The sequence below is a fragment of the Podarcis melisellensis genome (assembly GCF_964234715.1).
Source record: "Podarcis melisellensis genome assembly, chromosome: 4".
NCBI lineage: Eukaryota > Metazoa > Chordata > Lepidosauria > Squamata > Lacertidae > Podarcis > Podarcis melisellensis.
In genome coordinates this window covers 49948364-49974383 of record NC_138531.1, presented here as the reverse complement: position 1 = coordinate 49974383, position 26020 = coordinate 49948364, and the positions used below count along the sequence as shown (strand labels likewise).

Here is a 26020-nt window from a genome sequence, read left to right as displayed (position 1 = left end):
ATGCTGGCTGAGTCATAAGCTAGCTCATCATTACAAGCTTAACAAAATTATATTCTGAGTCACAGAATTGTAGGGTCATCTAGTCCACCCCCCAAATCAGACAATTAAGAACTTCAGTGACATGAGCTTCTACTCTAAATGTGGGCAGGCACCTAGACAGAAGTTGCCCTAGGCTCCTGGTGGAGCAGAAGCTCTTCTTGTCGTTAGGTTAAAGAAGCTTTCTAAATTCTGAATTTCTTACTCATTAGGGCTGTCCCATTAAGCTTCAGCAGCGCGTGTTTCATTTGTCTCCTTCAGACCGTTCTTTCTAGACCTCAGAGCCTTAGTCACAGCTTCTGTGAATGGTAATGCACTGTCTAGACATGGTCTTAAATAAATGATGAAAAGAGGAAGTTGACAACTAGTGAGATGAATTAACAGCATGTCACTAAACTACAGTTAATGTTTTCTCTTATGTTAGAACCCAGACAAAGCTAGTTTGACTAAGTGATTGGAGCTCAGAGTTCTGTGGGGCTCTTTGGTGAGAATTTTCCCTTGATACATTTTCTACAATCCCACTGGAAACCATAATTTACTTCTGCTTGGATGGCAGACTAAGGACCAATTCACACTTTATGTAGCAGATACGTTTCCTGTTTGTCCGCTCTGCGCATCCACACACACATTCTAATGTCAGAATAGGGAACATATGCTTTGCTTAAACTGTAAGCTTGCAGGCAAGGCTGTGTTATCTTTTATCTGTGTACAGTGTCTCATTCTCATGGGCTATTGGTACATAAATACTATACTAGTGCTGCAAATCCTGCTAAATTAATTAACACATAGGGAGAGTGAATGCTCACAAGGAAGCTATGGATTTCTGATGCATATCCACTGCATAGACATGGTTCACCTATAACAATATTATAGGGGATTTTGAGGAGACCAGCAGTGGACACAACAAATACATCAGCCTCAAAAAATATGGACCAGCAAGTGGGAACTCTCTCTCTCTCTTTGGGTGGTTTATATAGGAAATCTGATCAGAGATTTATGATTATTCACTCTGTCTTTCTTCATCAAAAACAGCAACATTAACCCTGATGGTCTAAAGTTTTTCAAATCAGTTTACAGATTTAAAATAGTTCTAAAAATAAATAATAAAGCATAATAAATATTACAAACGCTTTGTCATTCCATTCTCCTTATATTAGTTTTGATGGAGCTTTCATGCATGTATACCGTACACATTTTTGCCACCCTTGTGAGTAAATCAGGAAGGCTTCTACTCACCGAAGGAACATGTCAACTAATTTCCACCTTTTAAGCGGTTGCTTGACAGATGGCTCCCTCTGGGAGTTGCTCATATAACAATTATAGCTTGATAGACTTTGACAGGGACATGTTGGATGTCTGTCTTTGTGTTTGGCTGATGTAAGAATGAAGACCTTGACATTTCAGATTAATGCTTTCTATGGCCCTGAGCCAGAATTGGTACACAACCCAGTTCCTTGCGCTGATTTTTCAGGGTACTTTTGTACCCTGAATGCAAATGTCCCATCATTTGCAGATTACATAGGCTGGATCTACAGGCATGTTTATTTAGCTTGGACACCTGCTGTTTCCTCTCAGCCATACCACACATTTACAGCACATGACTTTGCTCAGAGGTGTTTTTAGGCGTGACTGGGGAGGTCGCACTGGGCACCCCGCTGCAGGGGGCACCAAAACAATGCTTTAGAGTGGTGTGAGGAGGTGGGGGTGCCGAATTTTAGAGTTGCACAGGGCGTCGCTGAAATTTGAGGAACCAAAGTCCACCACTGCTTCCCTCAAAGATTCATGGGAAGTGTAGTTTGTTAAGGGTGCCAAGAATTGTACATCCCTAAGGGGTAAACTACATTTCCTATGATTCTTTGGGAGAAAGCTATGTGTGTTAAATGTGTTGTAAATGTATGATGCTGTTCCCAAAGGAACAGCTATCCAAGCTGAATCCAGTGTTGTTATGAGGAAGATAGAATAGCTTTAATGAAAACAAATGCTGGCTAAGATCCAAAGTACTCAGTGAGTTTCTTGATTAATAGTCCTCCTCCCCAGTCTCCAAAGAAAGACATTCAATAGCATCTTGAGGTATGGCATGGTGGGGTAAGCACTGCATGTGTGCGTGTGGTGGGAAGAGAGGAATAAAAAAATCCTGCCAAGCCATCCTCAAGCTCTTGGACATGCCTAAAGTAGAACTTTAAATCCTTGCCAGTAATTGCAATTTTTGTTGTTAAATGTCTTTTTCTGTAGCCCTAAACAGTTCCATTGAATTTGCCTCAAGACCTGGTGCCTGTCCAACAAAGGAAGCGGAAGCGTTAAATATTTCATGCACATTGGATTTGGATTGTCCAGAACATAAAAAATGCTGCGAGACATCAAAAGGCACTGGCTGTTCTGATCCTGTATCAGAAGGTACAGTACTGACCAACATTTGCCACCTTCTGACAGGTCTGTGATCAGAAATGTTGTGGTGAGGCGTGCCTTAGAGTGCACACAGTGCATCAATGCAGGGCAGTCAGAGTCTAGATGTAGGTAGACTAATATCCTTAACATTATTCAATTGTATTTGATATTAATAATAGGCATTGTAATTTTATGCAAGGCTAGTGCTTGTCTGTCATCCCAATGCCTTTGCATACATTGGTCATGTCAGGGTTTCAGGGAGAGAAGAGCAGATGGGGGAGGAGACAGAGAGCGAGGGGGAAGAATCCCAGAGAGATGAGGAGGAGGATGACGATGCCCAAAGGTTCTCCATGAGTCTGACCAGTGAGTCAGAGGATTCCCAAAAGGGGGCTCCCCTGGTCAGACCGAAAGGGGGACAAGGGGGAAACAGTGAGGAGCAGGGGAGAGAAGGGAGAAGCCCCAGTGGGGGTCGGAGGCAGGAGCCGGCTGCTCAGCCGGAACGGAGTGAAGGGGGTGGAGTTACAAGTGTGTCAGAGGGAGCAGAGCAGGAGAGAGACAGGGGAAGGAGATCGGAGCAGGGCGCTCAGCCGGAAGGGGTGGAGAGCAGCACCGAGAGCAGTGTAGCGGTCAAGAGAAAGGTCAGGAGCAACGTACGCGCGCCAAGTTCAAAGGTAGAGGCGCGCGGAAGTGAGGAGAGCCCTGGGGAGGAGCCCGGCCCTAAAGCGAGAAGGAGGGGGGCAGAGGCGTCAGAGGATTCAGCCTCGGGCGAGTCCCGGAGAGGGGGAACTCAGGGGGGCAGAAAGACCCTGCAGAAAAGGAAGGAGAGGAAGAGGTGGTCCAGGGCTAGCCTCTTAAATTGGTGCCGAGGCGGGACAGATTCAGAGGGGACTTCAACGATCTAACGGTACAGATGTAGAGTCACAGAGATGGAGTGTAAATGCAACCATGATCTTCAATAAAGACTTTCTGTAAATAAACCGGATCGGAGTTGGGTCTCTTGTGAGCTGGGACCAAACGGGTGACTCTGACAGTAAGTCCCCTCACCAGAACGCAAAAAATTTTTTTTTGCAAAGCTCACCACCGGGAGCAGCCATGAGCGCGGAGGAACAGCTGATCACGCTGCGGAATCAAGTTACCGAGCTCACAGCTGCAGTCATTGCATCGCAGAAGAAGAATGACGAACTGGACAAGGCTTGCCAGGACCTGCGAACAAGGTGGGAGCAAGCGGCCAGGGCAGGGGTCCCGGGGTCCAGATCGGAGGGCGTTGCACTTGGACGGCGGGGGGGCGCCCTAGTTACGCACTTTAATGGCAACCTTCAAGATTACCCTAACTTCAGGGCGGACATCGTGTATGCACTGCATTTACTCCGTCATGATTTTAAGGATGAGGAGGAGAGAGTGGGGTTCATAATTTCGCATCTGCATGGGGAGGCCAGAGCTTGGCTGCGCAATTTGTGGCGCGAAGATGGCCCTGCCCGCCGCAGTTCTGATGAATTTATTAAAGCGATGGATGCTTGTTTCCAGTCCTCTGTGGATGTGGATATTGCACGGAGACAGATGCACGGACTGCGACAAGGCAAAGCCACTGTGCGTCAATATCACTCCAAGTTCTTTGCATTGCTAACTGCGTTGGGCTGGGAGAAGGATAGTAAACCAGTCAGAGATCTTTTCTGGGAGGGGCTTAGCCCCCCCGTCAAGGATGAGATCGCCAGGGGGGATAGACCCCAGACCCTGGAAGACGTCGTGCATCGGGCTTTGGCTATTGGAATCCGACATGAGGGACGCCCGTGGCACGAGGGGGAGGGACCCCAGGCGCGTGCACCAGCGAGAACCCCCCCTTTTGTCCCCAGGGACTTCAACCAGTCGCACCCCTCACCCTTGGGGATGCAAGGTGAAGAGCCGATGGAAATAGGTGGTGCTAGGGCTCAGACACCATCCAGAGCCCCTGTTTCCGGTGCAGTGAAGGCGAAGCCGCCTAGAGGGACCAGGAAATGTTACATCTGTGACAGTGCACACCATATGGCGAAAGAGTGCCCCCAGAGGCTCCAGAAGCACACTGCAGCTCTAGCAACAGTGTCAGCGGAAGTGGTGCAAACAGAGCAGCCTCAGGGAAACGACAGTGCCTGGCTGGAGGCGGAGCTACTGGGGCTCAGCCAGGCGGATCTGTAGAACAGTCCCCAGCACCCTTGCAACGCACAGACCCTTTACCCCCCAAGCCAGCAGTGCAACTCACTGCAACCCTTCAGCTGCCAAATGGACATTCCCTGGAAGTTCCGATCACGGTTGATTCAGGAAGCAACGCGGATTTTGTGGGAATGCAATTTGTCAAGCAGCATGGCATAGCGCTCCTGCCTGCGACGACCCCCCTGAACGTGGTCACAGTGGACGGCAGGAAATTGCTGGGAGGGCAAGTTGTGCAGCAGACGCCTCCCATGGTGATGCAGATTGGAAATCATCGGGAAGTCATTAGCTTCAATGTCACCCACCTGTCAGACACACCCATTGTGTTAGGCATGAGTTGGCTGGAGAGACATAGTCCCGCTGTAGCGTGGTACCAGCGGCAGATCACCTTCTGCTCATCGTATTGTGCTCAGCATTGCATCCAACCCAATCAGGAGGAAGGAGCTGAGCAGCAACTGCACCTGGGCATGGTGCAGGCAGTGCCTCACAAGTACGAGGGATTCTTGGAGGTTTTCTGCGAGAAAGAAGCTGACAAGTTGCCGCCTCACAGGCCTTACGACTGTGCGATTGACCTGGTGCCAGAGGCGCAGCTGCCAACTGCAAAGCTGTATTCCATGTCTGAGGACGAGATGCAAGAGCTCAGAGAGTTCATAGAGCATAATCTAAAGCGCGGGTTCATCCAGGAATCCAAGGCAGTGGGAGGCAGTCCTGTTTTCTTTGTGAAGAAAAAAGACACGCCCCAAAAAAGACTCGTGGTGGATTACAGGTTCATAAACAGACTGACTAAGCCCAAGGCCTTTCCCATGCCCAAGATTGACGACCTCCTAGCGACCGTTAGGAAGGGTAAGATCTTCACCAAGTTGGATTTGCGTGGAGCGTACAATCTCATCCGCATCCGGAAGGGCGATGAGTGGAAGACTGCCATGTTCACGCCTCTAGGCACGTATGAATACAGAGTTATGCCGTTTGGTCTCCAAAATGGCAGCCACGTTTTCCAAGCATTTATGCATCACGTGCTGGCGGGACTCCTCTACAAGAAGTGTGTATGTTTTCTCGACGATATCCTGATTTTCTCGGAATCGCCAGAAGCTCACGAGAAGGATGTAAAGGAGGTCCTACAGAGGTTGAAGGAGCACAGGCTGTACGCCAAGTTGGAGAAGTGCCAGTTTGATGTGACGGAGGTGGATTTTCTTGGCTACAAGCTTTCCGACGAGGGGCTGGCCATGGACAGAATCAAGGTACAAGCGGTGTTGGACTGGAAGAGCCCACGCAATCGGAAGGAGGTCCAGAGATTCATCGGATTTGCCAATTTTTATCGCAAATTCATCAAAGGTTTTGCCAATGAGACGGCAGCAATCACGGACACCCTCAGTTCCAAAAAGAAGAGGTTCGCTTGGACGGAACAGGCAGAGCGCTCTTTTCGGAAGCTTAAAAGCCTCTTCGCCTCCGAGGAACAGCTACTGCACGTGAATCCCGGCAGACCCATGCGAGTGGAAACCGATGCGTCCGACAGAGCGGTTGGAGCCGTCCTTCTGCAGGAGGATCCGCAAGGCAATTGGAGGCCGGGTGCCTTCTACTCACGGAAGCTCAGCAAGACGGAGCGGAACTACACCATATGGGACAGGGAGCTGTTGGCCATTCATGCAGCTTTCAAAGCGTGGCGGCACTTCCTCATAGGAGCCAAGCACACAGTGCAAGTCCGCACGGATCACAAGAACTTAGAGTATTGGCGAACGGCAAAGCTGCAGACCCAAAGACACATGCGCTGGGCAGAATTCTTTGCAGATTTCGACTTCAAGATAGAATACATCCCGGGGGACTCCAATGTTATAGCAGACGCACTCTCCAGGAAACCGCAATACCTGGAGGAGACGACACCAATTGCAGCGAAGCACATTTTCGCACCGCAGGCGTGGGCGTGCGCGGCTATCGCAGTCGACCTGGACGCGGTGCGACGAGCGTTGCAAGCGGATCAATTTGCACAGTCCAAGATGGAGGAGCTCCGCAGCGGGTCGCAAAGAGACGATGAGTTCCAGTTGCGGGACGGACTCTTAACTCGCAAGGGTGCCCTCTACGTGCCTAATGACGAACTTCGCGCAAAGGTTCTGCAGCAATTGCACGACGCTCCCAGTGCGGGACATTTCGGCAAGGAGAAGACGATAGAACTAGTGGCCAGGGACTTTTGGTGGCCCCAGATGCGGGGAGAGGTGGCGGATTACGTCGCCAGGTGTGACACCTGTCAGAGGTCCAAACCAGTACACCAGAAACCGGCGGGATTGTTGGAACCGCTGGAAACGCCGCAGCAACCGTGGGAAAGGGTAGCACTGGACTTTGTTACTGACCTGCCCAGCTCCAGGGGCAAGACGGCGGTGCTGGTGGTTGTGGACTTGTTCACCAAGATGGCGCACTTCATTCCTTGTGCCAAGGTGGCGACGGCAGAACAGACCGCCAAACTCTTCATCGACCACGTGTTCAGAGTGCATGGACTACCGCAGTCCGTCCTGTCCGACAGGGGGCGCCAATTTGTTTCCAACTTCTGGAAGAAGCTTCTGGGTATCCTGCACGTCAAGATCGACCTAGCGTCGGCGAGACATCCGCAGACCAACGGCCAAGCAGAGAGGGTCAACGCGATCATGCAGCAGTACCTGAGGTGTTACGCCAATCAGCGACCAGCAGCGTGGGTGGACTACCTGCCGATGGCTGAGTTTGCCTACAACAACACGAAGCACGCATCGACCGGGGTGACACCGTTCTTCGCGAACAATGGCCGTCATCCCAGAACCTTTCCGAGGCTTATAGCGCCAGGAGAGGGGGTGCCTCAAGAAGCCGACCAGTTCGCAGCAGAGTTGCAAGAGGTGCACGAGGAGCTGCGGAGACATTTAGAGCTGGCCAAGCAGGCCTATAAGGTGCAGGCGGACAAGCACAGAAGGGCGGGAGAAGACATCCAGGTGGGGGACTGGGTATGGTTAGCAGCCCAAGCTATGCCAGCCAAATCGTTAGCCAAGAAGAAGCTAGGACACAGGCAGCTAGGACCATACCAAGTTGAGGCTAGGATCAATCCAGTAGCATTTCGCCTGGCCCTTCCGGAAGGCTCCAGAGTGCACCCGGTCTTTCATAGGTCGGTGCTCACTCCCTACAAGGCCCCGCACAGGTTTCAGGAGTCAGAAACAGTACCAGACCCACGCAAGGGGGCACCAAAGAAGGGGAGGTCGCCTAGAGCCGAACCCCTTAACGAGGTCACAGAGATACTGGACTCGAGATGGGGGGAGGAGGGGGTTGAATACTTTCTCGCCAGGGAGGGCACACCAGCCACTGCTAATAGTTGGGTGCCAGGCTACGAGTTAGACGAACCCCTTTTGAAAGAAGAGTTCCATGCACTTTTCCCACATAGACCCATGCCAGCTGAGTACTTTGATGACTGGCTTTTCACACCCACATTGTCAGATAGCACGTTCAGGGGTTTCTCTTCCCCCGAGGAAAGAACACCAGAATCAAGCCCGCCCAGGGGATCGTGCTCGGGGGTGGACACGGAAACCCCTTATTGGTGGGAGGAGCAGCCAGAGGAGGAATGGCGTAAGAGGTGGCTGATAGGTCCTTGGCGGGCAGCACCGGAGGAAGTAGCGATGGAAGCAGAGACTGAGAAGCATTTGGGGGAAGAACCCGAGTTCGAATACACATACACAGAACTGCCAACAGAGAACATTGACGTAGACGACCTGTATCCTGAGCCTACCCCCGAAGAGCCGCAGTTTCCACAACCGGCCCCCGGCGAGCGGGAGGGGGGAAGGGGGGGCTTCGAGGGGGGGATGGATGTCAGGGTTTCAGGGAGAGAAGAGCAGATGGGGGAGGAGACAGAGAGCGAGGGGGAAGAATCCCAGAGAGATGAGGAGGAGGATGACGATGCCCAAAGGTTCTCCATGAGTCTGACCAGTGAGTCAGAGGATTCCCAAAAGGGGGCTCCCCTGGTCAGACCGAAAGGGGGACAAGGGGGAAACAGTGAGGAGCAGGGGAGAGAAGGGAGAAGCCCCAGTGGGGGTTGGAGGCAGGAGCCGGCTGCTCAGCCGGAACGGAGTGAAGGGGGTGGAGTTACAAGTGTGTCAGAGGGAGCAGAGCAGGAGAGAGACAGGGGAAGGAGATCGGAGCAGGGCGCTCAGCCGGAAGGGGTGGAGAGCAGCACCGAGAGCAGTGTAGCGGTCAAGAGAAAGGTCAGGAGCAACGTACGCGCGCCAAGTTCAAAGGTAGAGGCGCACGGAAGTGAGGAGAGCCCTGGGGAGGAGCCCGGCCCTAAAGCGAGAAGGAGGGGGGCAGAGGCGTCAGAGGATTCAGCCTCGGGCGAGTCCCGGAGAGGGGGAACTCAGGGGGGCAGAAAGACCCTGCGGAAAAGGAAGGAGAGGAAGAGGTGGTCCAGGGCTAGCCTCTTAAATTGGTGCCGAGGCGGGACAGATTCAGAGGGGACTTCAACGATCTAACGGTACAGATGTAGAGTCACAGAGATGGAGTGTAAATGCAACCATGATCTTCAATAAAGACTTTCTGTAAATAAACCGGATCGGAGTTGGGTCTCTTGTGAGCTGGGACCAAACGGGTGACTCTGACAGGTCAGAACACTGGAAAGGGAAAACAGGCCCTCTTCTTAGGAAACAGTTAGGCAGTTTGTTAACCCTTATACTTTCACAAGGAAATTTCTAGAAGGGACCTGAAATATTCATGTGTCTGTGGCCTTTCCCTCCAGCAAAAACAGCCCTTTATCTACTGAAGGTTGCAGTTTTATGTAAACACTTACCAGGGTCTTCTGAGTACTCATGTATGGGATAGTTTTGTATGGTGGTGGAAGGAAAAGGCCAGATCATATTGTCTGTAGAAACACAAAGTCTAATTCCTAATTTATTTAACAGGGAAACAAATTTGCCTTAACTAGGTGAGTAAAAGATCATGCTTCTCAGATAGCCTTCCTTCTAGCTTTTTACCTTTTAGAAGAGTGTCACTGATCCGAACACTTGAAAGGCTGATAGAACAATTGTATGCTTATCTACTTAGAAATAAGTCCCATTCAAGTCAATGGGACATTTCCACAGGGCATAGAATTCCAGTCTGAATGTGTGTTTAGGTGGAACTTTGAAAGGCCAATAAGAAGAATTAAAACAGGTTTATAGAATCTAAAACAAATACAGTACAGTACATGATTGCTCAGGAGCTACACTTTTGATAATCATTTAATAGTTGAGACTAAGAAATCAGAAGGATGTATGACTGATTTGCTGAGCAGATTAAATATGGCTGTTGTAAATGAAAAGTCCACTGTGATAACTGAAAACCTTTCCATTAATATAATGTTAACCCTCCATATAAATGGTTTCCTCTCTTCAATTCCAGAGCAAACAGTGCCAAGATACTGGTATGATGTGTCATTCCTGGTGAAAATGGATTTTGATGAGTTAAAAAGAGTGGATCCAAAACTTCTGAATCATTCACGGCTTCTGCACTCTATGGTATGAATAAATACAGTAGTCTTCATTCTAATACATACAGTTCTGTTGATTCTGTTGTAATGGTGCAACAGAACCTAAATAGGTTCCATGACTACCACCTACTGGAGAAGGCACAAATCATCAGAAAAGACATCTGTACTTCCTCCTTAACACACATGCACTCCTCACATTAAAAGGCATAGGCTCCTATAAGTACATGCATGCAATCTTCTTTTCATTCCTTTTCATTCTACTCAAGATACACCTGAAGAGGCACATAAGGCTTCCCCTTAAATATATACTGGTAAGCTTGCAAATACCCATTTTCTCTCTCTCTCTCTCCGACCTTTTGCTCTCAACGCACAGAGCCAGACTTTTACTCTGCGTGAATCTTGATCAAAAGCAGGGTTTGCTTGTGAGTATTTTCACAACCAACTAAGCAGCGAACGCTTGGTGTGTAGAATGTAATTAGCTAAAACTTGGTGTGCCAAAGGCAGAACTATTATGTGTTACGTTATAAATCTGGCTTCTAAGATCCCAGAGTTTCAGTAGCAGGTTCAAATTAACCCCTTACATGTTTAAAGCATGAATAAGAAAGTTGCAGGACCATGCCAGCTAGCCCACCCCTTGCTGCCAGAGCACTTGACAGCCATGGTCCCACTGGCCATGTTCATTGAGCAAAGTGGCTCTAGGCACACACTGTGATGCAAGGATGATTTGGAGGTCAAGCTTGTGGCCTTTATTTCTTGACTAATTTTGATTGTACTATTTCCTCCATGTGTGTTTAACACGAAAGGATTAATTGCATGACTTAAGTTTCACACAGTTATGTAATATATAAAAAGAGTTTCTTCCTTTTACAGATTACTGGCGCACTATGGCCCCTGGATGTCTCAGTGTATCATATTCGTACAACACAGGCAGAACCCTATACAGAGACATTGGTTTCCCAGGTTCTGATTGGACTGCAAGAGCTGGTTCCATTGGCAAACGTTTCTTCTTTGTTGAAGGACATTGTGATGCGAGTGTATGAAGTTATCGACATAGTTGTCCAAGGTTGTAACATTTAAAATATATCCGCCATTTGCATAGTTTTGAGGAAAGAGTTACGTAAAGCTTTACAAACTTAATTTACAAATGAGAAATAGGACCCTCTGTAAGGTACTTTGTAAACATGAGAAACTGGGATCCTTAGGCCGAAGAGGAAATTGTGTGGATCCCATGTATAATTTGCAATGTGTGGGTGACATTGACAAACCTCTCTTTCACACTGTGAGACTTTCCAGAAGCCCTTTTTGTTTTGGCTTCCAGCTGCACAAAATACTCTCGAGATTTTGCTCAAGGATTTATAGCAACTGCTAAGTAGTCTCAAAGTTAGCTCAGATTTATATAGCTATTTTGGGATTTGGCCTAGCATGTTATTTTATCTGTGGGGTTGTTGTTGTTTTTGTGTGTGTGTCAAAACCAAGAAGTTTGTAAAACCTCTCTTTTACATTTAATTTCAGCAAAAGGAAATAAATGTTCTTAAGCAGAATTCAATGTCTGCTGCAGACAAGAAATTTGTATTAACCCAGGAGTTCTCATAAGCATACTTCTGAGAATGAATACAAATGGATACACATTTTAAGCAATCTACCGAAGTATAAAGTGGTAGGAAATTTTGGTCAAATAAAATGTGCTTTGTTTTTCAGTTTGTATTTTTCCCTTCTGGCTATAGCAAGTCCTTGAGAAGTTTTACAATAAAATCCATTTAAAACCAATTAAAAGCCACATAGACTATAAAATTAAAATGAATGGCATAGAATAAAAAGAACATTAAACAAGCAGACCATTTTATTGCACCAAAAGCCTGAGGCGGGGTGGGGAAATGCTTTTAAAAAAATTGTTGTGAAAGAAGAGCCTCCCTCAGAACCACAGAAGATGGTATTGAGGCCGGCTAACCCTGATATAACTGCCCACACTTTCCCAGCTATCAATCACCTGAAATTAGGAAGCCAGGTGACATATTTTCCTTTGCTTACAATGGTTTGAATTAAAGCTATGTAGACAAAGGAACAGGGGTTTGCAGGCACCACTGATCAGTTTGCCTCTCTAAACCCTTCTTCCTTTGCCCAGGCACTTTGAAATCAAATTGTGTGGCAAGCACATGAGGTTGTAGCTATGACTTCACCAACCCAACCCAAAATATCGCACATAAGGGGGTGGGGAAAGCAGCCTTTTAGGCCTCGTGGGTATAAGCTGTACAGCATCTGAAATGAAGGCATATAGAAGAATGCAGGGGCTGATTCCATTATTATTAAAAATGCAAGATACTGTGTTTTCTAAACACAAAAACTGCTGCTACAGTTTTCTTTGTGCTTCCACCTCTCACAATATAGTGGTGGTGGATGTTGTTTTTATTAAAAAAATCTAAAGTCTGCATCAGCTTTAAGAAACAAATATAACAAGGCAGAGCTACCACTGAAAAGGTCCTGCTCTTCGTATTCATCAGCCTTACTTTCAAAGATTGGGGCATTTAATCAGGGACTGTCCTGAGTACATGAGCTTATGGAAGGGTGCATAAAGACAAGATTAAACCAAGTCAAGCTAAATACATATGTTACATAGCTGCCCACTGCATCTGAACATTCATTGAAGTAAAAGGAACAGCATTATAACTTCCCATCTATAGGCTAAATGTTAAACTGAAAATAGCTAAATGTTAAACAAAGGCAGGTGTAAATGGACAAATGCAAAAGCACACATTATTCCCAGCAGAGACAGTGATCAGGGATGATGGGTGCCTTAGTTCAACAACACCACATTGGCTACTCCTGATGCATGCAGATACCGATTTGAGCCTTCCCTTGCTCACACTTACATAGCCAAAACTACCAAAGTCAAAACAAAAAAAATTCCTTCCAGTAGCACCTTAAAGACCAACTAAGTTAGTTCTTGGTATGAGCTTTCGTGTGCATGCACACTTCTTCAGATACGTTCAGATTGGTATCTGAAGAAGTGTGCATGCACACGAAAGCTCATACCAAGAACTAACCTAGTTGGTCTTTAAGGTGCTACTGGAAGGAATTTTTTTTGTTTTGACTATGGCAGACCAACACGGCTACCTATCTGTAACTAAAACTACCAAAAACACACAGGAGAGGGCACGGATGAAAAGAAAAACACCACAATTTTTGTCGCAGGTTCCATTTGTTCAATGAATCGTTAAAGCGAGCACTTCTGAAGAGGGGAGTTCTGGGAATTGCTTTGTAATTCTGTCTGCTTTATTATTATTTTAGATGCCACAGACTCTGGTCCAGATTCACTCAGTGTTCTATTTAAAATAAGAAATTCTTCTGTTTCAGCTACAAATTCAACATCTGCATCACCAGAACTCAGCAGACCAGAGGATTCAAAATGCTGTAAGTTACATTTTCTTTTTAAAACTATTAAATTTTGCATCCACTTTGTCTAAGGGAAATAGTACACGGCCACCTTTTGGCTCATTTTTTCTCAAGGGTAGTATGGAGTGGAGCACCACACAAACAAAAAATAAGTCCTAAATGAACATAGAAGGATATTTTATTTCTCTCCCGAAGTCTGCCTGAGTTCTGATATCTACAGTGACATCTGGTGGCTTGTATGAAGAAATCAGCCATCCATTCCATTACAGATTTCTTTTTCACAGACTCGTTTAATTCCCTTTTCACTGTGAAGAACACTAATTTAATATGCATGTGCATTACTTGTTTTCTCATCACATGACAGCTCAATACAGATGAATGTGCAAACTGTAGAATGTGTTTTAATAGGTAAACATAAAGGGACCCCTGACCATTAGGTCCAGGCGTGACCGACTCTGGGGTTGCGGCGCTCATCTCGCTTTATTGGCCGAGGGAGCCGGTGTACAGCTTCCAGGTCATGTGGCCAGCATGACTAAGCCGCTTCTGGCGAACCAGAGCAGCGCATGGAAACGCCGTTTACCTTCCCGCCAGAGCGGTACCTCTACTTGCACTTTGATGTGCTTTCGAACTGCTAGGTTGGCAGGAGCAGCGACCGAGCAACGGGAGTTCACTCTGTCGCGGGAATTCGAACCACCGACCTTCTGATCGGCAATTCACAATACAATTCACAATTTCTTCTCTAAAGGACATATTATATTTAAATACAATGGTGATTTAAAAAAAATGGATAAAATTAACACTGGAAAACTTTTGCAATAACTGAACTTTGTAAACCTTTTGTGGCCTGGGCAGGCCTGGACTAGTAACCATGTCTTGTTCCTCTCTAAGGAATCAAGTTCAGACTTCATGGCATTTAACCATGGCTCAGCATCCTCTGAGGTTAAACTTTGGACCTCTTGGAGGCTTGAAGGTTCCCAAACCTTCTCTGAGTTACTAACAACAGCTGCATCTGCTATGACTGTTTTAGCAAACTCCTGGGCAGGGCAGGCCGGGTCGTACTCTTATATACCTGCTGGGATTGACAAGGCATATGACCCTCACCTGAATCTCATAGCTCTCCTGTAGCTGCCTCTGATTAGTTATTATTTAACTCTTGGGGGAAATAATAGGCATCACACGTCATGTGCATGAAAGTTGCCAAACCAATTAACCAACTAGAAGGATTACTGTTAATAGCACCAGTTTTCCTATAACTTGATATTGCTGGATAGTTTTGATGAACTGCAAAAGCATTTTTAGTTTGCTTTCTGTTGCCACCCTGGAACTTTTCTTTATTAGTGTCACTTTGTTTTGTATGATTCCTTGCAAATGAAGGAAAACAACTTTTCTGCTTGTATATGTTGAGGATATAATTTTGGTCACTGAGGACAAACAAGATTGCACAAAAACAAGATTGGGTTCAGACCCGGCCAGGTTATAGGCATCTTGACTGTGACAAAGGTGACCTGTGTCCCTGCTTGTTTGATTAACAGCTGTTAGGAACTTCAAGGTCCCTGCTCTCCCTTCTTATGGTCTTTGTACTGGACCTGGAGACTCCAATAGAGAGCATTCCATGTCAAGAAGGAGGGCAAGTGGGCACTCTATCAAATGACAGGGCAGGAGTTACACGGAGCAGGGCCTTTTCACTGGTGGTGCCCATTGTATGCCTCACTCTTCCCAGACCTGCTCTCTTTTGGTCTGTATTTTGGAGCTTTATAATTTAGGAAGACTTTGGAAGAACTGGTTGACAAGTCTTATCAGTTGCTGACGTATGAGCAGATTTTATTTGCTGCTATTCTGGGCTTCTGGTGCACCAGCGTTTACATCAGCATAATAGAGTTGGCAAGGATGCCAGAAGGGATACAATTTATGAGCTTTCTCCATTATCTGCACAGCAGGAGGTGTTCAGTCAACAGTGCAAAGGCTGAGCTGAAGCATTCCCTGTTGGTTACCTGCTTTCAGCAATAGGGGTCGCTGTTTGGTAGTATCCAATTGGTTAGCTGTCAGATTCTAGAGCTCCCTATTGGTGGCTCTTAGGTAATTCACAAAATACAGAGTCCATTCATAAAACACAGTATTCATTCATAAAGCAGTAACATAAATCTCCACTGCTACATATTGGGTGTATATTTCAGCAGTTGAACATACATGTTTATGGCAATGCTGTAGTGTAGTGATTATGTGACTGTGAATAAAAGGTGACTGGGCTCATTGTCTCAGGATTTGGGGGGGGAGAGGTAACAAAACTGATTTCCAATAAGTGCCCCCCTTTATTTCCACAACAAGTCCTTGAGTCTGTACTCTGAATGGTGACACCAGGGACCTAGAAGTTACAGGGCTTGTCAGTCCAACCCCTGCACAGTCTCATCAGGGCTGTCCTTAAGGTCTTGCTTCTGAGGCATGTACAAAGTATCAGTGAACAAACTGACCACATGAGAGAAAAAATTGTGACATTGGGATATGTGTAGATCTCCACTGTGAGGTAAATAGAAGTCACCCTAGGGTAGAAAACTAGCTGTCTGAATTCACCTTAGTTCCAGCAAAGCAAAGAATTCATTTATTGTACATACCACCGTTCAGTAGAAATTTGCCAGGCAGTTTACATAAAATGATACCATTAATAAATAATTACAGTGGTGCCCCGCAAGACGAACGCCTCGCAAGACGAAAAACCCGCTAGACGAAAGGGTTTTCCGTTTTGGAGGCGCTTCGTAAAACGAATTCCCCTATGGGGTTGCTTCGCAAGACGAAAATTTTTTTGCGTCCCCCCGCGGGTTTCTTTCGCTTTTTTTGCCCTTTTCCTAAGCCGCTAAGCCGCTTATCAGCTGTTCCGCTGATAAGCCGCTTAACAGCTGATCGCTGGAAGCCGCTTGACAGCTGTAGCCCTAATCCGCTAAGCTGTCAATGGGCTTGCTTCGCTAGACGAAAAAACCGCTAGACGAAGAGAATCGCGGAACGGATTCTTTTCGTCTTGCGAGGCACCACTGTACATAAATGGAACCAATTCATAAACTAGATAATGCTGTTGTGACTTTGGGACAGTAGTCTGTAGGATTCCTGAGTCTCTTCTAATCCCTGGGGTCCTAGATCCAGCAGTGGTTCAAATCTAATGAAAGTCAGGCTAGTTTTTTTTGTATGTGAATTAATGGGCCGCAGGACCATTGTTAGTATAACAAAAGAAGTTGCTCAGTGCCCAGGGGCAAATGGATGGGCCCCCTCCCTCACCTGTCTGGTAGTGAGAAAGACAAAAGCCAGAGTGTGTGACAGCTGGAGGCTGGTTGCAGGCAGAAGCTGGAGTCAGAACCATGCTTGACTTCTGCTGGAATCCAACTCTAAGTATGGGAAGTTAGAGTTAGGAGTTATGTGAGCTAGAAACTGGATGCAAAAATGCTACAGGCTGGAAAGGCAGAGAGAGAGAGACATGGCTGATGTCTACTTGAATTCAAGGCTGCAGCTATGGGAGAAACAAGACCTTCTTGGGGTGTTAATTATGTGATCCCCTCCATCATAGGCTGAAGTTGTATACATGTGTAAATAAACCATATATCATAAAGACACCACAGTCTCTGCTATGGCTTATTCCATGGAAACCAAACCCTGAGTATAAGCACCTGGAACCCCTTACTACTCAGAGACTGGGGTAGCATGCAGCAATACTTTTGGTCTGTAAATATACTTGGCCATTTTGAGGCCTCAGACTGGTACACAAAAGCTTCCTTGATAAAGTTTTCTGTATTGAAGACTTTGTTTCTTGCAGCAAAATATCATTTTAAGAAATGTGAGTTCTCTAGCAATGAAGTACTGAAGATTTTGTCATTTCTACATAGTTGGTTTTTGCCTGGAGAATTTTAATGGTTTGCATAATTGCTTATTCTGCTGTAGATTTAGCCACTTATTTAAGCTAATTGAATCAAGAAACTTACATTTGCATGAATGAATAAACATGACGCTGTTGAATATTTAACTCCTGTCAAGACATGGCATGTGGTTTCCACAGTCCTGCATACCACTACTATTTATGTAACAGAACTCCTGTGAATTTGCCTTTTAATACAGCGCTGAATAATGTTTCAATTGCAGAATTCAGAATGCGTTTATTAAAGAAGTCCCCCTCAAAATAATATAATATAAGTCTTCAACATTTTATATTGCTTTAGCTTCTTAAGAAATGTAGATGTATTCATCTTGTGACAATCCATGTTGGCCCAAGACATTTTGGTGCTTGAAGTGGCTCACAGATTTTGCCTCCCCCACACCAGGGTTGACACTTTAGAAAAGTCTTGTTGCTCCAAATATACACCAACTCGTCTGAAGCAAATCATTTCACCCTGCTGCATGGCAGGACCGTCATTGGTAGCCAAATACTTTGGATGTGAGAAATAGAATGGTGTTCAGCTTAAGGACTTTTGTGTTTTTTTCCAGCTTTTGTATGACACAGGAATGCTGCCACAAGTCAATCTTGTATTAATTTTGTAAAAATAAAATAAAAATGACATGCAGTTTCTCGATCTCATTATAGTGATGTCTTTTCCAGACGTTGTAATGCATTTCTTCACATTCTCTTATTCCCTGAGTAGCCCAGAGATTAAGATCAGCTTTATAAGATCTCTTTCCTTTGGAGGAAAGAGCCCTAGACACCTCTTGTAGTTTGCAGCGCCTGTCTATTTAAAAATACATATAAGTTGGGCAGATAGCAAGCTTCTAGAATATTTTTGTCAGAAACCAAAAGCATTAATTCTGAGCCCCCTATTTCCCTTTTCATCACTGTGCCCCTAACAATCTGGAGGGTCAGCTATTACTCTGACCATTCAACCCTTGGGGCCAAAAGTAAACAGTTCCACAAGTCCTTCATGTACATGGAAGCAATCCTGGATCATTAAGGGCTTGGGATACATTTTATATTGACTATGTACTTTGCTGACTTCAGCTGAGTTCGAACATTTCTATTGAAGTCGATGAAGCATTGTTTATCTCCAAATCTCAAAGATATGCATATAAGGTTCTATACCTAGGCAATAAGGTAAGAATTCACGTATAGCAGTGATAATGGTCTAGCTCAGATTTTTGCTGGTAACTGTATTTTCCTCACTTAAAGAACTATAGACAAGTGAACAATGAAGGAAGAAAAAAGAAAATAATAGGTGTGTAGCAGACGTTTTCTTTTTGTTTAATTCTGTAGTGCAGAGGTTTTCAACCTTTTTGGGTCCATGTCTCCCTTGACCAACTACATTATTTATGCGGCACCCCTGTGGGGCTCAGGAGCCCAGTTATGTCACCCCTTGCCTGCAGAGCTGGCAGCCCCTCAAACTTTTCCGAACACCCTCCCTTGTGTTGTGTTTCCTCAGACTCCTCTCCCCTCTCCTTGGCAGTCCTCTTGGAAGTTGCAGCTGCTGCCCTGGTCTCTGAGCTGCTCCCCGCCCTGCCCCAAAGAGAGGGGCCTGCTTACACTGCCCCACAGGGACCTGGGACTTGTCTGTCCATTCCCAACAGCAAGGGCTGGTGGACTGGCTGGCTTGGCTCCCTCCCTTGCTTACTCCAAGGCCAACAGCTCTTGGCAACCAGCACCCCCTGGCCAGCCCCAGAGGCACCATTTGCCTGGGAAGCTTGTAGCCAGGGCTGCTGCAACAAACAGCTGTGCAAGCCTTTGGGTGGCAAAGATGCGAGAGGGCATCAGAGGGAAGGAAAGAGGGACAGAGGCCAGTATTGCTTGCAGCACCCATGACCACCATTCAAGACACCCCATGGCACACTGTTTGAAAACCACTACTGTAGTGTATAACATTTTAGTTTTTATTTTGTGTGTTTATCTTACAGTAAGCCAATCAGAGTCTTTGAGATTGTGCATGCCACAAATGCAACTGAATGAATTAACAAATGATTAAAGTAGGATTAGGATTATAAATGGTCAGTCTAGCATTTAAATTTAATGTCAGGAGGCAATTTTATATAAATGCACAGTGAATTTGTATTCCTATTATTACTTAAGGGCTGCAATTGTATGCATGAATAAAGCTCATGGATTATAACAGGGATTACTTCTTTGAGTAAGATTACATAGTACACATGCAACTGTGGTACCTTTCACCTAATTGCTATTTCAGATGCTCCAGCTATTAGAAACCACAAGATCTTCAGTGTTACTAGCAGCAGTTTTGAAGTGGCTTGGAATGTGAATTCGACACGGAACCATTCGTTCAATATAGAAATATACAAAGGCAAAGAACTCGTGCAACAAATGGAAACCAATGATACCAAACTAGATGTGTTCAATCTGGAAGCAGGCATAATGTACACAGTGAACATCAGTGCTGAAGATTGTGGCAAAAAGATTGTCTCAAGTAGAAAAGTAAAGACAGGTAACAACCATTTTAGAATTTGGTTTTCCTAGTATGAATCTGGACAGTCCAAGATATTGTGTTTATATTTCAGGTCAGACCTTCAGCTGCATTTCATCATCTCTACTCAGCCCACTTGAACGAGTCAGTGCAGATTTATAGCTAATCTTCATTGCCTAGATTAATTACTGTCACATCATAATTAGTATGAACTACTAATTCATATAGTTTTGTCATATACTCATATAGTTTTGAAATGTGTTTTGATAGATCTGTCTGTTCTCAAATGAATATCACACCCCACCACCCATATTACTCACTTAATATTTTATCTTTTAGATGCCTTAGTATTTGGTTTAACAATAAGGATCTTGAATTATAACTTCACGGATCAGCTCCTCAACGCTAGCAGTATCGAATATCAGGCATTTTCTAGCATTCTGATGACTGAGGTAATACTAAAAATATATACTCCTTTTTTAAAAAACAAAAATGGGATATTTTATTCACAATAAGAACTATATTTTATAGTAGAGGGTCCTAGCAAAAGATATAGGATGATAACTGCACCAGGAACAACTTCCATTTTAAGTGTTAAGTTGATAATGCTACCATATTCCTTCACCAATGCAACAAATCTTCTTTCATAACATGCATAAATTCCAACATGGTTTCTCAAGGGGTTAGCTGTTTCCTCACCAACACCATTCTTGTAAAGTTGTGACAAATAATCATAAGGAAAGAGGCACATTATGAGTTGGAACACTTTAATTGGATACTATAGGTATAGGGCATTAATTTATATGCTATTCCAACTAAACTGCTACATCTTTTTTATCATTGTGGAGCAAGTGAATGACAACTGTGTAGAACCATCTGAATTAATGGAAGTTTCAGGTAGCCTACTAAATTACCACTTTTTTGTGGGCGCACCATGGAACATAGGTTTTTCTACAAATTCTGAATACAAACATGAAAGTGTTGTGGTAAACAAAATTCAGTGTATATAGTTTTACATTAAAGTAGCAATAGTTCTCTTATCTGTTTTCAGATCAGAAAGTCACTTCCTTCAAATATGTCTGCATTATACCAGATGGGAAAGCTGAAAGTGCAAATAGACTCTCTTAAAGCTGGTAGCATTGTTGTGAGACTTAAAATCATAGTAGAAGACCCATTATTTCCAAAAGACTTGTCTGCATTTGAGCCAATGATTTCATCACTGTTCAACAGTTCTGCATTCCTTGTTGACCAAAATACCTCTCGAGTAGAAGGTAGGCTATCTAATTTAATGTCAAACCTGCATAGCTTCTCAGTTATAGTACAGAGGAAACTAGTATTAGGTCTGTAGATCTCCCAGACCTTGGAGAAATTACTGCATTATTTCTCATTCTACTCCCAGTTAACCTAACTAAAGTTGCTTTGCTTACTGAATTTTGGTTTTTGAATTACAGACTGGAATGAATGTGCTTCCCGGGCAGAGAATGATTGTTGTACCTATGCAGAATGTATCAATACATTGGGCTCATATATGTGCAGATGCAAGACAACCACAGATGCCAATCCATCCCGACCTGGGAGAAACTGTGAGGGTAAGATTCAGACTAGTTTTTCTGTGGAGGCTTTTTTTCCCCTTCCCATGGATTGAAAGGGATTCTACTTTGTGCATTCATGCATTCATTTATACGAATTAAAGGCATGGCATGGCCATGCAGGTGGAACCACCCCCAGCATTCCAACTGCTCCCCCAGATCTACCTTCACACATGGAGGGAAGGCCTGCAGGAGGAGCCACTCATACTTGCTTAGGCTACTCCATGCAAGGAGGTGCCTCGTGTGAATGGGGAAGGGCTGTAGTTCAATGGTCGAGCAATGGTCTCATGTTCAATCCCTGGAAAGAGAACCTTGTCTAGACTCTGGGGAGCCACTGCCAGTCAGTGTAGCAAGTACTGATCTATATGGATCACTGTTGTGACTCAGTGTTAGTCAGCAGCTGCCTTTGTTCCTCTGTACCGTCAGGACGTCAGGAGATGTGCAAGTGCAATGTCAGAGGTGAGTCCAGTAAAATGGAGGCCCTTCTCATGAAATAAGACATAAAGGAGACTAGTGTTTCATATTTATTATTAATTGATTTATAATAGTACAGTAGTTTCATGTATAGTTGTTTGCCAAGGAAATACCACTCATATTGTACACTTCGGTTTGTGTCAAATGCGTAAATGTTGATTCCAGGTGATATTGTGGATCCGGTTACAGAAATGGTGCCTGCATTTGAAGCAAATGCTACAGAAGGACTGCCTGGGACAGGTTCCACTCCTCTGGCAATGTCTGAAGTAAGGGCAGTGACTTCATTCACGTCTAAGTCAACTGAGACAATGATATTGCCCTCAAATGGGACCCAAGAGTCAAGCACTCTTCCATCAGACAAAACCCTGTCAGCATCTCAGAGAATGACCACTTCAGGGTATGTGAGGAACAATTACAGCCAGAGTACTTCAGCAAACCCTGCTCTGGTGACAAAAAAGTGGGACAATGTAACTACCACTGGTTATGTCAGGAATAATAACACCCTGAGTACTTCAGAAACTCCTGCTCCAGTAACAAAAAAGTGGAACAATGTAACTACCACAGGATATGTCACTGATAATAATACCCTGAGTACTTCAGAAACTCCTGCTCTAGTAACAAAAAAGTGGGAAGATGTAACTACCACAGGATATGTCAGGAATAATAATACCCTGAGTACTTCAGAAACTCCTGCTCCAGTAACAAAAAAGTGGGACGATGTAACTACCACAGGGTATGTCAGGAATAATAATACCCTGAGTACTTCAGAAACTCCTGCTCTGGTGACAAAAAAGTGGGGCAATGTAACTTCATCAAATGAAAACTTAGTTGAAGAGAGATCAACAACACAAGAAAGGCATAACTCTTCAATGTCCATGTTTCCTGGCGTTTCAAATATTACAGTTTATCCTTTTGTGAGAAATGGCTCTGAAGTAGAGACAAGCACACCTGGCCTCATAACTGAGAGAAGTTCTCAGCAAAATGCAATTTCAGCCCTGAATGTAACCCAACACCCCACATTTTATGTTCTCAATCATACCCTTGATAAAGAGATGGGGAAAGATAACAGATCTTGGTCTGAGAAAAATCCATCCACAACATTACCATCTTCATCTGGGGGCTTCATAGTTGCCGCCCCTGCCTCAGATTGTGGTGGTGAGTCTGCCTTTACACTAAAACTTTCCTTAAAATCAACTTGTTAGTATGTAGAAAAAGACATTAACAGCTGCACTGTTAGTAATGGGTCCATTTGGGAGCTCTGATTAGGAGTTCCCAACTGGATCTGACGCCAGTCAAAAGCAGTGCAACTTGCATTTAGAGTGAAATTTAAATGGTGCTGAATACAAGCTGTGCTTGCCAAGGGACAGTTCAGAGAGCACTTCAGATTACCCAGTCAAAGCTCCCAAATTGATCCGATCCTGGCGGTTTAAATTTTGTGCTGCATGCCAGTAGGTGGCCCCACTGGTCATATGAGTCCTGCAAAGGGTTGGCTACAATGTGATCTGGCCTTTCTCCCCCTGGTAGAACCTTTGCCTCAGAGGAGGCATGCTTTCTCCAAACCCAGCTTCCACCTCTCCCTAGTAGGATTCTTCTGGCGAGCATTGAGGCCAATTCCTCACTGACAGAGGGCAAAAGAAGCCTTGTCAAATTCTAGTTTGACTGGTAACATGTATATTCCAGTATTCTAAGAGAGTACACTTTCATTATCATTTATTATTTGTAAAAGCACCTAAAATACAATATGTGTTTAATATCTATATAAGTCAACTAGCTCGTAGTCTTGCTTTTTTTTAATTAAAAGTTTCACGTAGCTTTCTCTTACTGAAATTTGATATATTAAATTTGGCTTAGGTGCCAAATATCCGAACACTGTTGTTGTTGTTATTGGTTTTTTTTTAACATAGTTTAAAGTTACCTCAACTTTCCTGCCACCTTTAATTGCCACTAGTCTATAGTCTATAGACCCTGATGTTGGGAAAGATGGAGGGTACAAGGAGAAGGGGACGATAGAGGATGAGATGGTTGGATAGTGTTCTCGAAGCTACCAGCATGAGTTTGACCAAGCTGCGGGAGGCAGTGGAAGACAGGAGTGCCTGGTGTGCGCTGGTCCATGGGGCCACAAAGAGTCGGACACGACTAAACAACTAAACAACAACAACAGTCTATAGTTTATTTGGAGATCAAATTTGTTCCAAAATGTGGCAGGTGTGGGAAGGGGATTCTTTCTACTGTAAAATCTGCAAAACCTTTCATTAAACTTTTCATTTAAAATGTGGCAAATGGAATAGATGTTTCTAAGATAATTCTTCGTTTTCTTTCCTTCAAAGATTTAATTGTCATCTCTTTTTCTTCTTAATGTGCTTTCCAGCTTCAAATATTATTTTTTCCAATATAACCAGTACCAGCTTTCAAGTAACGTGGACCACAAATGTTCCACTAAATACTTCTTTCCAGTTTCTGTTGCTTAATGGAAAGGAGCTTATACAAGTGCTTAAGACCCAGAGCCACAACCTGACTATTTCCGGACTAGAACCTGGGATTTTGTACACTGTTGAAATTGAGACAGAAGTTTGTGGAAATAAAAGCATACCAGTACAGCATAAAGTAAAGACAGGTAATGGACACTTACCCCTTGCGGTTGTTGTGGATCCTTGCACTCGGTTGCCATCCCTGGGCAGCCAGAATTCACATGGCCAGGTGGCTGTTGGGGAATTCCACTGGCCTCCTGGGTAGCTGGCTGGAATTTCCGGCAGCTCCTGCATTTTCAGTTGGCCAATGAGAGACCTGCTCTTGGGGGGGGGTGACTCACAGGCTGAAAGGGCATTGGCTGCCACCTGCCTGGGCAGCCAATGAGGCATAAAATGCTGGCGGCACCTCCCTTCCTCAGCACAGCCAGTGGAAGAGCAAAATGTATAAAGTATAGAGTAAAGTATACAACATAAAGTAAAGGCAGGCAAAACATTCTTAGAAGTTATTTTTTTTAATAATCTGGCAACCACAAGTCTATAAGAGAAATGTCAGCCCTTTATACTTATAGGGGAATGCTAAATATGAGAAGAAGAAGAGGAGGAGGAGGAGGCGTACTATTCACAAAAATTTGGCCATTTAGCTTGTCAATGAGTTGGGTCACATCCACGGCATACATTTAAAGCATTCTTATACCGCTTCAACCATCATGGCTTTCCCCAAAGAATCATGAGAACTGTGGTTTGTTAAGGGTCCTGGGAATTGTAGCTATGTGAAGGGATCGCCCAAGAACTTTCAGCACCCGCAACAAACTAAAGTTTCTTGGATTCTTTGGAGAAAACCATGAATGTTAAAGTGATTTAAGAGCACTTTAAATGATGTGGATGTGACCTTTCACATTCCCTGCTCATAAGAGGGAATGAAAATTTTGAAGCCATTCATGTCTTATGAATACCTGCTTCCTCATTCATAAATCCAGAACAGCTCAATAGTGAAAAAAACCTCTCTGTATCTAAAAGTAACATTTGTTATTTTCCTCCAGTTCTTTTAAAGTTCTTTTCACTCAGCTTTGCTATTTGAGTTTAGAAAAAGAGTTATCTGAAATTTCCTAGAGGCCTAGAAATTGTATTCTGAATACAACACTTATAAACGTGTATGTTTACATTTTTTCCTCCAATCTCACAGCTGCCCAGATACTTAGTGGAACCGTCAGGATCTCAAATCTCAACTATAGCTCAGGGTTCAGCAACACAAGTAGTCAAGAGTATCAAAATTTTACACAGTTGTTTTTCACTGAGGTAAGTAAATATGATAGAGTTGGAAAACTCAATATGGTATAAAATGGGTATAATTATGTATTTAATGTGTTGTACTGTTGTCCAGTGGAGCTTCTCACTTTTCTCCTCTCTGCTGAATCCCCCCCCCCCTCAAAACCTGCTCCAGAGTGTTGGAAGATCCTTCTGAGCAGATTGCGGGGGGCAGGGGCAGAAAAGCACAGCGAGAGGAATGAGATACACAACCATTGTCTCTCAGGTGATCTTGAATCTTGGGCCTCAATTAGGGCTTTATAATGTGTTAATCTGGTAGTCCTGTGGCAAGAACCTGACGTGTGTTCATCACTTGAAGATTGCAACATCATGTTGTCTTGCAAGTATGAAGCAGTG

The 26020-nt window shown here is 44.7% G+C and overlaps 1 protein-coding gene across 1 annotated transcript in view; it reads left to right on the top strand.

The window, feature by feature from the left end:
• UMODL1 (uromodulin like 1) overlaps positions 1 to 26020 on the top strand; it is an 86617-nt gene that overhangs the window by 42343 nt on the left and 18254 nt on the right. The window contains exons 4-14 of the mRNA XM_081908829.1: positions 2269 to 2430; positions 9976 to 10091; positions 10934 to 11126; positions 13349 to 13471; positions 19594 to 19848; positions 20167 to 20279; positions 20879 to 21098; positions 21279 to 21416; positions 22056 to 23045; positions 24259 to 24504; positions 25542 to 25654. Coding sequence (XP_081764955.1) covers positions 2269 to 2430; positions 9976 to 10091; positions 10934 to 11126; positions 13349 to 13471; positions 19594 to 19848; positions 20167 to 20279; positions 20879 to 21098; positions 21279 to 21416; positions 22056 to 23045; positions 24259 to 24504; positions 25542 to 25654 — 2669 coding nt within the window. The remainder of the gene's footprint in view (positions 1 to 2268; positions 2431 to 9975; positions 10092 to 10933; positions 11127 to 13348; positions 13472 to 19593; positions 19849 to 20166; positions 20280 to 20878; positions 21099 to 21278; positions 21417 to 22055; positions 23046 to 24258; positions 24505 to 25541; positions 25655 to 26020) is intronic.